General features: G+C 48.2%; 1 protein-coding gene across 3 annotated transcripts in view; it reads right to left on the bottom strand.

Moving 5' to 3' along the window:
- The window catches only part of MAPKAP1 (MAPK associated protein 1), a 263,258-nt gene that overhangs the window by 11,789 nt on the left and 234,523 nt on the right, over positions 1-16,946 (bottom strand). For all 3 annotated transcript variants that reach the window (XM_056138535.1, XM_056138537.1, XM_056138536.1), the window contains one exon: positions 11,805-11,942. In XM_056138535.1, coding sequence (XP_055994510.1) covers positions 11,805-11,942 — 138 coding nt within the window. The remainder of the gene's footprint in view (positions 1-11,804; positions 11,943-16,946) is intronic.

Below are 16,946 nucleotides of genomic sequence, written 5' to 3'. Positions count from 1 at the left end.
TAACGACTCACTGAGCACCAAGGGGGAGTAGTCCCTGAGCACTGCCAGGTGCTCTGCTGGTCTGTCCAAACAAAGTCAATAAAAACTTGGAGACTGCTCTGAGGCAGATATGCTATTTCATCAGAAAAGCACAGGCAAGGGTGGGGAGCTGGCTCAGTGGGCCAGAGCACCTGCATCACAGGCAGGAGATCTGGGAGGCATCCTTAGCACAGCACGGTCCTCCGCACCTCCAGGTGTGGCCCTGAGTGTGGAGCAGCTCCAGAGCACCACTGGTGGAGCCCATGCTTTCCTGTACCTCCATAATAGCAGGGAGTTTAGTGCCTCGCCATGGCTTCAGGGCAGAGGAAGTCCCCACCTGTTAGCTTTCACTCAGGATTTGGGACTAGCTGCATTACTCCCTTGGCTTCTTCATTTCTGAAACACAAACATCGGGCTTGAGTTTTTTTTTCTTTTCTTTTTGGGTCACACCCGGCAGCACTCAGGGGTTACTCCTGGCTCTGTACTCAGGAATTACTCCTGATGGTGCTTGGGGAGACCATATGGGATGCTGGGGATCGAACCTGGGTCGGCCTTGTGCAAGGCAAACGCCTTACCCTCAGTACTATAGCTCCACCCACTGGGCTCGAGTTTTGCTAGGTTAAATAGCTCTGGGCGGGGCTCTGTAAGCCCAGGGCTCTATCCCAAGAGGCGGCTTGCTTCGGGGCTGTTTCAAGAACTAAGTGGCCAGTGCTTTGGCCTTTCACATTTTTAAAAAAAGCAGGGGCCACACCTAGGCCCTGTGGCTTTGGGAGGCTTGGGGTCACTCTTGCTGGAGTCTGGGGGCTCACATGGGGCATGTGCTCTGTCACACATACTTCTGCCGACTCCCTTTATCTGTTTACCTCCACTCAAGGACAAGCAAACTTGTCCTATATAGGGGCACATGGTAAATAATTTTGGTTTTGCACTCTGGAGTAAGACTGAGTATATTTTGTACACATTTATAAAAGAAGAGAAAAAGGACCCGTTTTTATAGGTGAAATTAAAATATGGTAAGTGTATTCTGGAAGGGGGGGAGTAATAAAGTCCATGAGAAGAACAGAACTTGGGGCAGGAAGGATGATCCTGTATGGAACTCAAAATTAACAGTGATGCCGGAGTCCCGGATAATGGCACCCGTGCGTGGCTGTCACTGTCAGTGGCTCTTCCCCTCCCTTTGCTGCTGCCTTTTGCTGTGATGACTGGGGGTTGCACACAGCCTGGGGTGGTCCTCGCTCGCACACCTGGCCATGGTGCTTGCCAGTGGCCACATCTGTGTGGTGTGAGGGGCTGCAGAGAGCAGAGTCCCCAGGCCATGCTGGGTGTGTGCACTCATGCACTCACGGCCACGTGCTCGCTCAGCTGTTTCCTGCCACGGAGCCACTGCCTGAACCTCGAGTGTGGATCTTGTCACCAAAGGCAAATGCTCACCTGTGAAAAATCCACCCTTAGCTCCTGGGCTACGTGTCGCCATGCCAGTGAGTCTCTATTTTTCACTCAGTCTCTCTCATTTCTTTTCTCTTTATTCCTTCCATACAGTTGCTTATGCTGGAATGTGAAGTGCTCTTAATTTCTTTGCAGTAGAGCTGGATTTTGTTTTTTTCTTTCCAGACTAACGTTTCTTGTAGCAATAAACTCATTCTTTAAATGTCTAAAAACGTCGATTTTACCTTTCTTTCTGAAGGCTAATCGCCAATGGGTATAGAATTCCAGGCTGACAGATGTCCTGGAGCGCTTTAGAGTGGTCACCCCATGGCTCTTGGATTGCATTACTTCTGAAGGGAGGTCAGAAATCATTCTGGTTTTCCTTTTTGGTCCATACCTGGCAGTTCTCTGGGGTCTAAGTGGTTCTAGGGATCAAACATGGGGGCTCCTGCATGCAACGCATGTAATCCCAGTCCTTGAAACTATCTCCCCAGCCCCAGCAATCATTCTTACATTTTGGTTTTTCTGTCTCCTTTGGTGCTCAAAAATTTGATTATGGTGAGCCTTGATATGTTTTTCTCAATATCAGTATATAAAATTACTGATAAAACAGTATATTTATCCTATTGTGTTTCTAACAAGATTGTGGGCTGATATTTTTAACAATCTGAAAGTATTCTCTCTCCTGTGACCCCATTGACATAATCAGAACACCAGATATTATCCCACATGTAGTTTCTTTCATCTGCTTTCTTGTTCTGTGCTTCTGTGCGAATAACTCATACCGTCCTGTCTCAAAGTTCACTGATTATGACAGCAGATTCTAAAACAAACTCCCAATAATTTGTCTCTTGCTTTTCGCATGCTTTTTTTTTGGTATGTGTGGGGGGCAAGGGATCAAACATAGAATCTCACACATGCTAATCAAGTGTTCTACTGCTGAGCTAGACCCCAATCTTCATCTTCTGATTCACCCCCTTTTCCCCTTTCACACTTGGGTGTAATATTCTCTCTCTCTCTCTCTCTCTCTCTCTCTCTCTCTCTCTCTCTCTCTCTCTCTCTCTCGCCCTGGGTGCACTGTGAGGCCGACCCTGCCTTTTCCGAGGCCTGGGCTGACATGCTCGCCACAGGCTGGACACCAGAGATAAGCTGTACCGGGTTCCTGACCCACAAAAGGGGTGAGAATGTTTTAGTCACCAAGCTTCGAGGCAACTTATTGCACAGCGATGAATAATGGACACATGGACAGTTCCCCCTAATCTGCTCCCATCAGTGAGGTATCTGATTCAGGTATCCTAGTTGCAAGAACATTTTTTTTTTTTTTTTTGCTTTTTGGGTCACACCTGGCGCGATGTTTGGTGGTTATTCCTGGCTCATGCACTCTGGAATTACTCCTGGAGGTGCTCAGGGGACCATATAGAATGCTGGGGATCGAACCCGGGTTGGCCATGTGCAAGGCAAATGCCTTCCCCGTCACACTATCACTCCAGCCTGGCAAGAACTTTCACTTGGTTCTTATTTTAATAGTTTCTTTTTTTTTTTTGTGTTTTTGCTTCCCTTTAAATCTCTGAACATTTTACAGTTATACTAAATAGCAAGAGTTATCTTGCTAATTTTACCATTCCTACCATTTCTGGCTGTTTTTATTGATTGGCTTTTCTCCAAGTTTCGGTACTCATTTCCTTGCTTCTTAGCTGTCTGGTAATTCTTGATTGAATGTGGGATATGGTACACATGAAATTACAGGACGTCAGCATTTTGTCATCAGTCTTTAGACAACCCTGGGTTTATTCTGGTAGATGGTTAATTTACATGTGGATCCTTCCCACACTCCTTTACCATGAAGGATTAGATCAGTCTTCTGCCTAGGGTTAGTTCTGCCTTCCAAGATACGTTTCCAAAGTCACCACTCAATGTACTGCAACACTGCTCTGACTGACCAGGAGTGTGTAGTTTATAGTGCTTTGGTGGCTGTGAGGTGTTTCCTGCCCCCTCCCCCAACACACACACACACACACACACACACACACACACACACACACACACACAATGCATGCATGGGTTGGGACTCAGCAAACCATTTAGGTGACTCTGCCTAGAACTCTTTCTCCTTTCCACACTTTACTTTGCAAATTTCAGCAGTTTTCGCCTCCCCCAGTCCGGCTACCCATCTCCCGCACGGTGAGACTGCTGGACTCTTCCTGGGAAGTCTTGGAAGGAAAGCGCTCAGTGGAGCTCACCTCATTTGTCTTCCTTCTCTCTGGGCTCAGAGTCCTACAGTGCCTGATCTCCAGTGTCCAAAAACAGTTTCATCTATTGTATGCAGTTTCCCAGTCATTTACGATAGAAGGGCTAATCTGGTGGCAGCTGCCCTATTGTGGAAGTTTGCCTATGGGAGTCTTAGAAACAACACATATTTGGATTTTAATGGAAGAAAGGCCTTACTTTTTTCCATGTCTATCAGAATAACTTAAAATCTAGTACCCCATTTATTTATCATGAAAACAATTTGAAGCTTGGCAGGAGGCAAGGAAAACAGATTTTTTCTATCATTTATCCAGCTGAGAAATATTTCACATGGAGTTTTTTAATAGGGCACAGACCTTGCCCTTACTCTTTTGTCAATCAGGATCTCTCTTAGTGTTAAATCAAGAAGGAAAGAATTTGAAAAAGTGGTTGTCAAAAATCTAGAAAGATTTAAGTGTATGCAAAATGCCCATTACATTTAGTTAACTCTTTTGTGATTATGGGTCCATAAGGATCAAGATAAATAGTGAAAACTTAATAGCATAAGATAGCATCTCCCAGGAGAAAAGATAGTTGATGGCCTCAAAATATGTTCTGCGCTCACACACAACTTATTTCCATCAATGCAAATAAACTATCAGCAAGCTGAAAGGAAAAGAGTTTACAGAGAATGTAAGAAAGTCCTCAAGGCTCTCTCTCGGTGCCAGCCAACTTTTCTCACAAACACGTATTTTTCATACGTGTAACGTGGCTACCAAGTATGTCCCCTCCAGCCCACAGGAGCAACTGAGGCAGTTTATACTGAGGCCGGGAGGGCAGTTGTTACCTGCTGCCCCCCCCCCCCCGCCCCAGTTCAGTGCTGACCCTTCCTGAGCCCTACTCAAACACCCCACTTCTAGGGGCTGTACGAACCCGTGGAGCGTGTACCAAGGGCCTGCAGAATGAGGCACTGGGTCTCTCTCGTGGAGTCCTACACCGCGCCTCCATTTCTCTACTGAGGAGCCACGCTCGCTCTTCAACAATTTCGAATTCCAGAAGAGATTTTTAAACCCTCAGCATGCCCGAAAGGAGCTGGAGAACCATCGCACACGACAAGAGTGTCCGGCCAGTTGCAGCCAGGTCCCTGGAGGTGTCAGCTCACGACCAAGGTCAGTTAACAGGCTCATCTGCTGGGTCGGCTCCCATGGGCTGAGTTCTCTGGGGCACAGGCAACGGTACCCCGTCCCGGCGAACGGCTCCCTACGGCAGTGATGGCCTACTTAACCGATTACAGCCCCGGATCCCAAACTGGGTCAGAGGCCCTAAGGGGGTGGCGTGGCAGTAGGTGACGCAGACGTGTGGCTTTTCTCCACCTGTACCCTGTGGCCCTCGCGGGTCTCTCCCGCCCACACACCGGGAAGAACTGAGGTGGTCTCCCTGGTTGCCTGAACCCATCTCCCCGACAGCTCCCTTGTTTTGGAAGGAGATGATAAATAAATCAAAATGCACTAAGCAGCACCTCCACAGGCACTCGCCTCCTTCATGAACGTGCACCTCATCAATCACACTATTGTCTGCTTGAAAGGCGAGCCTTGTAAATGTCATATCCACTCAGGCCCAAGGAGAGGCGCATCCAAATGCAGCAAGGAGTTTTAATTGGATAGTGTAATTAAACTAAAAAACCCCAGCAGACTCCCTTTGACAGGATAGATGAAGACCCCTTTTAATAGGGCTCGGAAACATATCTGTTAAAAGGATGAGGCACTGCCTGCTCCTGATTGCGCTCCAGAGTACCCTTATGAAAAGGCAATTCAATAACTGGGGCATTTAATATGTTAGAGTCCGCTGTGTTCTGGAATCGAGCAGTACTTACCGTATTTGATCTGGAATGTAGGAAATAAGTCCTTGTCAGAGGGTCAGACCCACCACAGCCCGCCTGTCTCATGTCTGGAGTGTCTCGCCCCGGGGAGTCAATGCTAAGCATGGCGTACAGCTCTCTCAGGCCATCTGCCTTACTGTGGCTTCCGGGACTGACATGGCCACGGGCCTCAGTGTAGCTAACATCCCTCCCGTTCCCCTCAGACACACCATCACAAGCATCGGACACATCTGACCTAACTCCTGGGTGCTTCCTCCTTTAGTGTGTGCACGTGTGCTCATGTGCACACCACATCAGCTGGAGCGATCCCCGTGGGACAGGGAGCCGGGAGCTGGGTGGTGGGGGCAGGACTCGAGTCAGGTGAGTGGCTACCCTGGCCCTTGGAGCCCGTTCCCAGTCTGCCTTTGTTCAGAGAGGGACGGAGACGCACACACAGCCTCCTTCGGAGATATGCACATGCGCGGGGCCGGGGAACACGTGGAGAGGTCTGCAGCTGTATAGGGCTGTCACGCACGTGGCCCAAACAGCCATGTGTGTGTGTGAAGGACAAGGTTAGGGATAGGGAAGAGGTGTCCATGTGGGATGGGGTACCTCGGGGGTTGGGAGTTCAGGTGGACAGAGGTGAGGCTTCGGGCTCCCCATGGAAAGCCTTTTAGAATCAGCCAGACCCTTTGTTCCCTGGACAAAACCCTCCAAGTGAGTTCACTACGCCCCCACACTGATTTTTCTTGTTTAAGGGTGCTAGGAGTGACATCCCCGCAGAGCCCACTTGGAGAGGTTGGCAAACCTTGGACCATTCTAAACGCCCATCTCTCACTAGGAGTTGATAATTCCTGTAAGGACATATAAGCAAATGCTTATCATCTATGGGAACTGGACCCTGAGCTAGACCATCAAACACCTTCAGGTTTAAATGAAAACTACATAAAAGCATTTCAGCCATCAATTTGGCTATCACTTCTAGCCAGTATGAATTCTGCTGGAAAAGCTATTTTCGTGCAGATGTGGAATTCAATGGGAAAGACGGACTCGTGTACCGACATCAATCAAAACGTCGACTTCCCTGGCAGCTCTCAACAGTGAGGCGGGTTCAAAGGTCACAGGATAAAGAAAAAAGCCAAGCTCTGGTTCAGCTCTAATATCTCCTTGGTAGAAGTCTTGCAAAAGTACCCCCTTCTGTATTAGCCTTGCTTTCATTAATCTTCTTGCCATCTTCTTTAACTAGTCATGCAGAACCGCTCGATAGCAAGACGTATAATGGGGAAGGCCCGGTGCCTATTACCGCGTTAACATTCTCTTAAGCCCCAGTGCAACAATGGAACAGGAAGGCGCAGGAAATCTGCAACTGCAGGGTACAGGGCAGGCGATTCAATTACAGCCGGGCCTTACCTATGTACCACTGACCTATAAAACACAAGAGGCCTTTGTGTCTAACCGGCTTGGCCATTAAGGCTGCTGAAGATCGCAACAATGCCGATCTTTTCTAGTTAAGTTAAATCAATGTGGACAAATCATTATTCAGTAGCTTTAATTTAATTAGTAGATTAAATACACTACTTTACAGATCTTGTCAAGCACTTATGAAAAGAAAGATTCATTTAAGCGGGAGGTCCCCAATAAGTCCAGCTAATTTAAGCCAGAGCTGTAGCCGAATCTCACCCTTAGAAACGCAGCAGCAGCTAGTCACGACTGTCTTAACAGTTTCCCTATGACTGTGGTTAACTCATGATCTGGAAGAACTCCTATCTTGTATCCGAACAGTTCTGGAGAAAAAAAAATCCAGAAAACAAAAATCCCAAAACCCAAATAAACAATCCCCCACCAACATAACCAGCATCCACAGAATCAATTTCCTTTAGATTATACTCTTGCAAGAGAATGTAATCAGGTTACCTCTATTATGTTGCTTCCTTAAGATTTTATATTATCTGTACTTAATTGAGATACAGAGTGCTTTTCAGCTATAAAGACGACAGCTACTTTATTAAGGTTTAAATCTGATTTCTTAATGATAGGCTGCTTCCTTTTAAAGACGCGAAACCTGCACAACCTTCTTATAATAAAACCAGACCCGGACTGGCTGAGTCTGGGACACAGTTCCAGACAGCCCGACAGTTCCTGATGGTGCCCGCTTCAGAGAAGAATTCTCCTGCTTTTGTTTCAGTGTTGGAATTTGAGGCAAGCACTTAAAAGGGAAGTCTGCCGTGCTCACAGCCTCGCCCTACACCTCTCCGAGGATGGGAAATTATTTCCCATTTCTGATACGGAAACATTCTCCTCCCCTCTGTGCTGTACACATCTTTGTTCAGTTAAAATGAATTAAAATTAATTCATCTTTTAGAGGTCTGTGACATCCTTCAAAATAGCAAAAGATATCCTAGGAGTGGCAAAACTAGACTGAGAGATCGCTGATTTGAATAATAATGGCAGCAGGCTTAAAAAAAATTCCAGAAAGGCAAGAATCTAGTCTTCATTTCTCAGGGCTACTGATACACAGAGATTCCCAACGAACTCTCTCGGAAGAGTCCATATTGATATGTGCATTTAAAAAAAAAGTCACGTATCTATTTAGTCATTAAGTTCCAGGTCCTTAAACACTCACAGGGACAGAGCAATAAATCTTCCTCCTGAGAACATAGTCTAGGAGGGCGAAGTGAGGTAGAGAAGAGCCGTGGAAGGGCTGTTTCTGGAGGCTGCCGGGTCCAAGTCTCCGTAATTACGTGTTTCACTGCAGGCATCCTCGCGCGCGCCCCTCTGCCAAGTCAGCTACTCACGTACTTTTTGGATATGGCATCAATTAAGCTTGAGTTGTGTTCCTTATGACGACTGAGTTAATGTCTTGACAGCGGCTTTCTCCACCAACACCGCAAACTGGCCACATTCAGAGGTTTTTAAAAACCATTTCTTTTCTGTTCAAAATCCTGACAAACATGTCTCAAGCAAGACCGAGGACAACTTCATTATCCTCCCGCCACTAAATGCCGTTTTGTATAGAAAGCTGTTTAATAACACATCTCCTCAATTTTCACAACTAAATTATTCCAGTTGGTCACACGTTTCCAGTCTTTGGCAAGACACTTGTGTTACAAGAGATAAAGACATGAAAAAGGAAATATATTGCAGAAATCAAAACCCTTATCTACTTCTAGACTCTCTCTCTTTGCCATAATTCATTCAAGAAGGCCTAAAGAATAATTTTTGATGTAAACTCAGCTACAAACATACATCACATTGCTGATAAAAATCACAGGCGAAACTTATGAAATATAGTGACTTTCATTTCTTTAGTGCTGTTAAAATAACTTTTTTCTAAGGTTCAACAGACACAAAAGATAAAAAGAGTTACCATTAATCCTTAAAAGAAAAAAAAAAGCAGCAGCAACCCTGTAGATTAATTCTGTAGTCTGTCGATGCGCTTAAAGATGAACTTTTTAGATTAAGTCACTGAATTAATTTGATGAAGATACTGGAAATCATAAAAAAAAATAATAAAAGCATCAAGGCTATTCATTCAATATGTCTTTGTTTGGTCACTTTGTATCATTAATTCTGTCGATTAACTTTTAGTGACCCAATCTGGCCTGAGTACAATTCCAAGACTGACTGCAGACACTGGCCAGGGCTGGCACACAGGGATGATGGTCCCTGGGACACGGTGTGCGTGCCCATGCAGGTGGTGGGGTGGCAGGTACCAACAGCTAATACAGCTCAGTGTGTGGGGTGAGGGCTGCAAACTTGGGGCGCAAGTCCCTGGGAGGGTGGGACACCAGCTGGACCCTGAACAGTGAGTGGGGGGCATGGGGAAGCGAAGGGGTCTGTAAGTCAGAGGGAGGGACATAAAGTCAGGCTTGATTGTGTAGGAGCACTTCACAGTGAGTGACCAGGGCCCACATTCGAAAGGGAAACTGCAAGGGGCCAAGGCCGCAAAGGAGTCTCAATTCATTATGGCGCGGGGACTCTGAAACCGCTTCCCTTTCAGGGGGTGCATGCAGGGGTGCGACAGTGCTGTGCCAGGCAGCACTTGGGTTTTTTTTTTTCTTTTTGGGTCACACCTGGCGATGCTCAGGGGTTACTCCTGGCTCATGTACTCAGGAATTGCTCCTGGCGGTGCTCAGGGGACCATATGGGGTGCTGGGAATCGAATCTGTGTTGGCCATGTTGGCTGCGTGCAAGGCAAACGCCCTACCCGCTGTGCTATCGCTCCAGCCCCAGCACTTGGGGTTTGTTCCCTGTGGTGGTAAGGGGGGCACGTGGTGCCAGGAACCAAGACAGAGCTGGCCATGTGCTAGGCAAGCACCTTAACTCCTGTACTCTCTCGGGTCGCAGACACCCCTCCCTCTCTCCTCCTCTTTTTTCCTCTTCTCCTCTCCCCCTGTCTCTCCCACTCCTCCCTTCTCTTCTTCCTCTTCTCCTCTCTCTCTCTCTCTCTCCCACTCCTCCCTTCTCTTCTTCCTCTTCTCCTCTCTCTCTCTCTCTCTCTCTCTCTCTCTCTCTCTCTCTCTCTCTCTCTCATTTTCTCTCCTTCCCATGCCTCAGTGAGTCCCTAGTCTTTGGCCCTTTTACATTCAGAATTCAAACATTTTTCAAACAGAAAAAGCTTTCTTCTGGTTGAAGGGGAGACCTTACCAGCTCTGCCCTTCTCTGTTCTTCCAGAGAACACAGAGCTCTGAGGAACACGAGTCAAAAAGCACTGAGGTAGGGGTGAGACTTTTGCTGTCTTCTACTGGGGCTACCACACATCACTTTTCAGAATGTTTCGCTATTTCTAGGTTCCTGGAGCCAGCGAGAGGATGGACCCACCCCCAGATACGCCTGTGTGTGCCCCACACTAGGTTGGGACGTATCTCCCTCCATGCTGACTGGCTTCCCCTGAGCACTGACATGGTTGGCTGGTGCCCTTGGCCGTGCCACGTGGCGGGATGGCCTCCACTCCTGGTATGGGTGTAAGGGAAATGGGGTCCTGGGTCTGGTCCTTTTCCCAAATCTGCCAGCCCGGCTTAATCGGCTTTCACATCTCAGACAGGCAGCATCTATAAAATGTTACTTTTCAGATCATCCTGAGTTCTTGGGGAGGAACAATGCGAGAAGAATGACGTTTTCACTAGCTGACAAGCTGGGAGATGTTCACTGAAGCAGAGGGAATGTGGCAGTGCCGGGGCCCAGATTCGGGAGCAGCAGGCCTCTGGCTCACTGGCCCCGGTGGCGACTAGCTATAGAGTGGAGGCCTCTAGTGGGGTAGCAGGAACGGTGGGATCAGGGTGTGCACGCCTGACTGCTGCCCACCCCATGCTCTCCTGAGGAGTCACGCTGTGGGCTACGAGCTGAGAGGTCACTGTGAGCCAGCAGTGGAGCTGACCAGACCGTGATCACCCACCACCCACAGGGCAGGGAGACTTGTGTCTTGCCCACAGTCCCCCACACCAGTGCAAACTCAAAGACTTGCACCACACCAGACACCCCCACCGGCCCCCACAGTTCTCACTGTTCCGAGCAACTCATTTCTCAGACTTGTTCTCACATGTACTGACGCCAGAACAAAGGGACTGACAAAATGAGAAGCCTGGATCATACAGGAACCAAGCCTGGTTCTCAAATAGGAACCTAACCGGGGTGGGTGGGTCGGGTGCTCTGCATTTGAAACGGGCTTCACAGGGGATGCAGAGGAGAACCCAGGACCACCCCCAGTTCCCACTGCTTCTCCCAGGAAGCCATTTCCATGCTGGACCACTTAAGCAGAGGGGTGTGGAGCGGCCGGAGATCTGAACGTCGGGCCTGTAGGAGTTTAATTATAAGCGGGTAGGTCACGCACGCAGCTGCCAATAACCTGCAGGGGGCCGACACGTCTGGCGTGACGGATATCTAAATCTGGCCTTCAGGAGCCACAGGAAATCCCCCATCTCCCCTCGACCTGGCAAGGCGGGCAGCAGGCAGGCCTGGGGCGACCGGTCAAATCCCCAAGGGAGAAGAAAGGGAGCACACAGTAAAACGGGGGTGCGGGGGCTCCACCAGGCACATTCCCAGCAGGGATCTGCCCCCCATGCCTCGCCGTGCTGCTGCGGGGACAGGGGAGCTGGGACCCGTGTCGGGCTTCTGGGCACCATCTTACAATTCCGTTTGATTAAAAGAAATTTCTGGTAATGAATTAAACAGACCCAAGGAAAAAAGGACACGGTGGCAATATATTCTCCTGGCACCCAGCACGCCGAGGCGAAGGGGGGCCGAGAGAAGGGCGACATAAATAAAAGGCGCTACTCACTGGGGCTTTTCTCCTCGGCAAGGTCACAGGCACAGAGCAGGTCAGAATCGATTGAGATGGGTTTCTGCTTAATCCAAAACTTCGTGCTGGCTTTCTGATTCGTCACCGGGTCTATCTCTACTTTGTCTCCAGAGATACCTGCAGGACGAGGGGGGTGGGGGAAAAGAAGCCACAAGAAATAGAAGGTGTCAGTGATTTCACAGTAGCCACTTGGCCTGTTTTATGGGTTTGGAATGGGAAGGATGCACATCCTTCCCCAGTTCTCTGGGGAATGAAAAGGGCTCCTTCAGACAGATGTACGGAGACTCCAGCGGCACCCAGAAGTAATACAGCTGGTTTTCCTGGGTGTGTGCGTGTGTGGGGGCTGGGGGTAGAGACCACTGAAACTATATGAAAAGGTATTAAGAAATATGCCTTCGAGATATAACATGGGTTCAATAGCTTATCCTACTATTTTAAAAAAATTTAATTTGTTTTGGGGTCATACCTGGCAATGCTTAGGGGCTACTCCCGGCTCTGTGCTCAGGGGTCCTTCCTGGTTGCATGCAAAGCAAGTGCTCAGCTCCTTCTCCAGCCCTGCCTACATATTCTTGTTTTGTTTCTGGGCCACACCCGGTAGTGCTCAGAGCTCACTCCTAGCTCTGGGCTCAGGGATTACTCCTGGGGAGGCTCGGGGGGCCATATATGGTGCCCGGGATTGAATCTGGGTCGGCTGTGGGCAATGCAAGTGCTCTACCTGCTGTACTATCACTCCCTGACTACATATTCTTAACTCTGTATTACTTCTATCCTATCTGACACAGTAAGATTGATTAAATGTCTTTGTTTGGTGGTCTCTTTCCCATATGATTTCTCCCCACCTTCCTCAAGAAGGTACGAGTTGGGCAGATAAATCTCTACTATCCCTGGCCCAATGGGTGCTGGAGAGACAGCAGGTAGGGCGTTTTGTCTCACGTGTTGTTGAGACTGAAGTGGTCATCGAGGCCCTAGCCAAACAGGGTGTTCAAACTCAATACATCAGGATCCTCCATGAGCTGTATTGCGGATTCACTACCAGGATCTCACCATTCTACAGGGAGGTGATCATTGACGTCAAGAGAGGGTTTTGGCAGAGTGATACCATTTCACCGAAAAACTTCAGTGCCTCCCTCGAGAACGTCATGCGACCACTGGAATTGGAAGGAATGGGAGTGAAGACAGACAGTCAGCAACTACACCACCTCCACTTTGCTGATAACATTGTTCTAATAACACCAAACATCAACCAAGCAGCACAAATGCTGGCCGACTTTGACCATGAGTTTGGAAAGGTAGGACTACAGCTGAATCTCATGATGACAATGTTTATGAGAAACAGTTTTGTTCCTGATGCTCCATTGGCTCAATGGGATGAACATGTCCGAATGCAACAGTTACGAGTACCTAGGTCGAGAAGTCAACATGACAAATGATCTGCACCTGAGGTGCGCAGGAGGAAGAGAATGGCTTGGAACGCCTTCAAGAGCGTTGAAGAAATAGCTAAGAGGACGAAGAACCTCTGGCTCCGGGCACATCTCTTTGATTCCACTGTTCTTCCTGCATCAACATATGCCTCAGAGACCTGGGGCCTATGAAAACAGGATGAGAATGCTATTTGGGTCTCCCAAAGACGAATCGAAAGAGCTATGCTTGGAGTATCACGCTTCACTCAAATGAGAGAAAGAATCTGGAGTTCCGACCTCTGTTGACGGTCAAGAATCAGGGACGCTGTCTTGTTTGCCAAGGCGTCAAACAAGTAATAAGATTTGGGCTGGACAAGTAATGAGATTTGGAGGCAACCATTGGACTAGAGCCATTACCGACTGGATTCCACGGGACGTCAAAAGATCGCGTGGCCGCCCACCTATGAGATGGTCAGACTTTGTCATGACCCTGAACGATTGTTTGAAGCTGTTCGTGTTCCTAGAATGAGCAGATGCCATTGGGCTATACTAGCACGCGACAGAGACGAATTGAGACATTACTGGCGCCCCCCTGAGCGGAATTGATGAGATATCAAGTGATCAAGTGACCAAGTTGTCTACCAGGCTTTGATTCCTGGCATCCTAAGTGCAGCCAGGTCTGGCCCAGATACCCAAACAAAAACAAAACAAAAAACCTCCTATGCCTATATAGCTAAGCTACCACAAAGAGTTTCTGATTTGAAAAATACCTTACACACTGAAAACAAAAGAAATTTCTCTGACATTAATTGATGGGAGCTCTGTTGAAAGGAGGCCACACAACAAGGGTCCTTGACGGAAAACCCACTGAACCCCAGCCCTGGGGGTCACTGGTTCTCTGCTCCAGGGGACAGCGGATTACAGAGGGTGAGTGCCTGGGAGCTGAACTGTGAGGGGAACAGAGGTGACACCAGGGTGGACAGTGTCCTGTGCGCCACCGAGGCAGTCCCTGTCTTGGTTACAGAGCACCCCACGGCCCTGACGCCAGCGAGGCTGCGAGGCTCTTCTCTTTGTGCTGAATACTGAGGGATCGGTCATGAGGTGGGACCCACATGCCCAACCTGTCTTCCAGAGTGGACCCCAGATGGAGTCTTAAAAGTAATTAGATTGTAGGTCATAGTTTAAAGGTCAGGGTCAAAGTGGGGAAAAAGCAAGTGAAAAGAAGTAAAGATATCAGAAAAAGTAAAAAACAATCAGAGGTATATCCTGCAACAGAAAGGACAATTAGACTCAACATATGTCACACTCGTGGGTCACACTCAGAAAACCGCAATTTCATGTGAGAAAACCTGGGAGGCCCAAAGGAAATGCAGATGAAAGGAATCACTCAATTAAAATCTGACCCCATACCCCATGCACCCCCCCAAACACACACACACACACACACACGCATACAGGTTAAGAGCAAATTTAAAGTTAAAAGAAAACAAATCCACACATGATTTGAATGATTAGGGATGTCACCCTTCCTGTGTTCTAGTTTATTCTATGGGTAAGGAAATCCCCAAAGGTATCAGACAAAGGCAGTGGCTTTTGGAGGGTGATGGGTGGGCCTGTCCGCAGTGCTGGCGTTTTCCTGTGGTGTCATCTATGGAATGACAGACAATTGGTATTTGTTCTCCTAACTGAACGCTGAATTTATTGTGAGACACAGTTCAGGAATCCCATGCTTCAGTTAGGCATACTGTCCTATGTCTGACTCTGGGCATTCAGGTCTAGATGATTGCAGGAGGGTGAGAGGGCTCAGGAGCCAATCTTACTGCATTTCACTTAGAATAGATTACAACTGCCCCCTTTATCCTCTTCCCTCCAATTTGGTCATTAATTGTTAAAGATCTGGACATTTCTATAGTTCCCTGAAAGAAGAAAGGTATTTAAGCCATAGCTGTTGGTAGCACGTGCCCTCCTCCCCTGCCCCCACCCAGCTGCGTATTCTGACATTTATAAAAGTCAAAATGAGCAGAGTGAAATAAATGTGCATATCCCTACTGTGGAATAAACCCTGCCCCTACATTCTCTCCTCGGAAAGAGAGAGGGGAAACCGACACCAGACAGACACGGTGTGAGATTCGGGTGTACGGCCTTGCAGTTCCTGAAGCCAGTCAGTCAGTCAATATTGTTAATGTACCTTGTTAATTTGATAGGATTTGTCAGGTAACTCCACTGGAAAATTATATAAAACTGTTCCAGATGAAAAGATGATAGTGACATGAATTAAAGTGATAGAACAATAGTGGAATATAAACCAGAAATGACACCCAAAGTGGCCGTTGATTTATGGCCGTCCTGAGTTTGGTTCTGGGCTCCCATGTATATTAGCGCTACAAATCTGGGTCCATTTAGCAGAGGGACGCTCATACATACATCACCAGCTCCTGCTCCAAGCCAAGGTCACTCCCCATTGCATCAATCTTTTCAACAGCGCCTACTCCACAAAGCAGGACTTTTGTAACCGTCTCAGACGTAACAGACTCGCACCCGCCTTCATCTTTCTTTTATCATGTAAAGTACACTTTAACTTCTATTATTTTTATCTGCAAATTGTTACTGTAAGGTTCATCCATTATGGGTGCTATCTTGGCATCAATTGCCTATGCACTGCCTGGTCACTGAAGATGTTCCCAATGACGGCCTTCCTTGGGGTCACTTCCTAGAGGGGAACCCTAATTTGAGTCTGGGGATGAGGTGGGCAGTGAGTGTGCTAGGGTCAAGGTGGATGGGCAGGTGGAAAACCATGTAAACAATCAGTGAGTTCCCCCCAAACTGTTGGCAAATCGAATTATTTCCCCCCCCCAGAATCAAATCACATTTTCCCGGTGACTTGTAGTTTCAGAGATACTTTATCTTCATTTGGAATTGATCAGTAATTGGCAGGGGCTCCCAACATTTTAGTTTTAAATTTCTTGGCCCCGCAGGCTTTCCGTCAAGTAGTTAATGATCTGTAGAACACTTGCCTGCCTAACGGAGTCACTATTTAATTTTTTTAATTAAATTTTTTTTGGTACCATACCCAGCGATGCTCAGGGCTTACTCCTGGCTCTGCACTCAGGGATCACTCCTGGCAGGACCTGGGGGATTAAAAGTGGTGCCACGGATGGAACCTGGGTGGGCCGCATGCGAGGCAAGCACCCCACACACTGTATTACTGCTGCGGCCCCAGGAGTTCCTATTTAAAGAAATCTGCAGGGGACTCTTTCCTAATGGGAAAAATCCTTTGTACATTAACAATCTCATCCTATGGGAGACATGTGTCTTAACTCCTTACAACAGACAGGACACAAGGCTCATGGGGCACCATCCTCTCTGCTGGACATGAGGGTGCCCTCTGCACCCTGTTCAGGAGGGCCCAAGGATGTCTATGGCAGGAGACGATTTCCTGAGCCCACAGTTAAAGACGAGTATGCGGGACCCCGCCTGGAAGCAAGCAGAGACCTTTTCTGTCCCCACCGTGGGAAAGACCAGTTAGGAGGTGATGCCCTGGGCAGTGAGGGAAAAGCAGTGCCTGGCTCCGGGGAGGCTTAGTGAGGGGACGAGGCTGTAGGTGAGGTGGGAGCAGGGGCGGCAGGCCGGCAGCGCAGGATGTGGCGAGCGCTGTGCTGGCCAGGGAAGGTGGCGGCTGGGAGGAGGCGGCTGATGCCTATTTCCTGTGCTCATTTTTCTC

This window comes from Sorex fumeus, unplaced genomic scaffold (assembly GCF_029834395.1).
Source record: "Sorex fumeus unplaced genomic scaffold, SorFum_2.1 ptg000129l, whole genome shotgun sequence".
Lineage (NCBI taxonomy): Eukaryota > Metazoa > Chordata > Mammalia > Eulipotyphla > Soricidae > Sorex > Sorex fumeus.
Note: the sequence above shows the minus strand (reverse complement) of the source record. Positions and strands in the feature narration are given on the sequence as shown.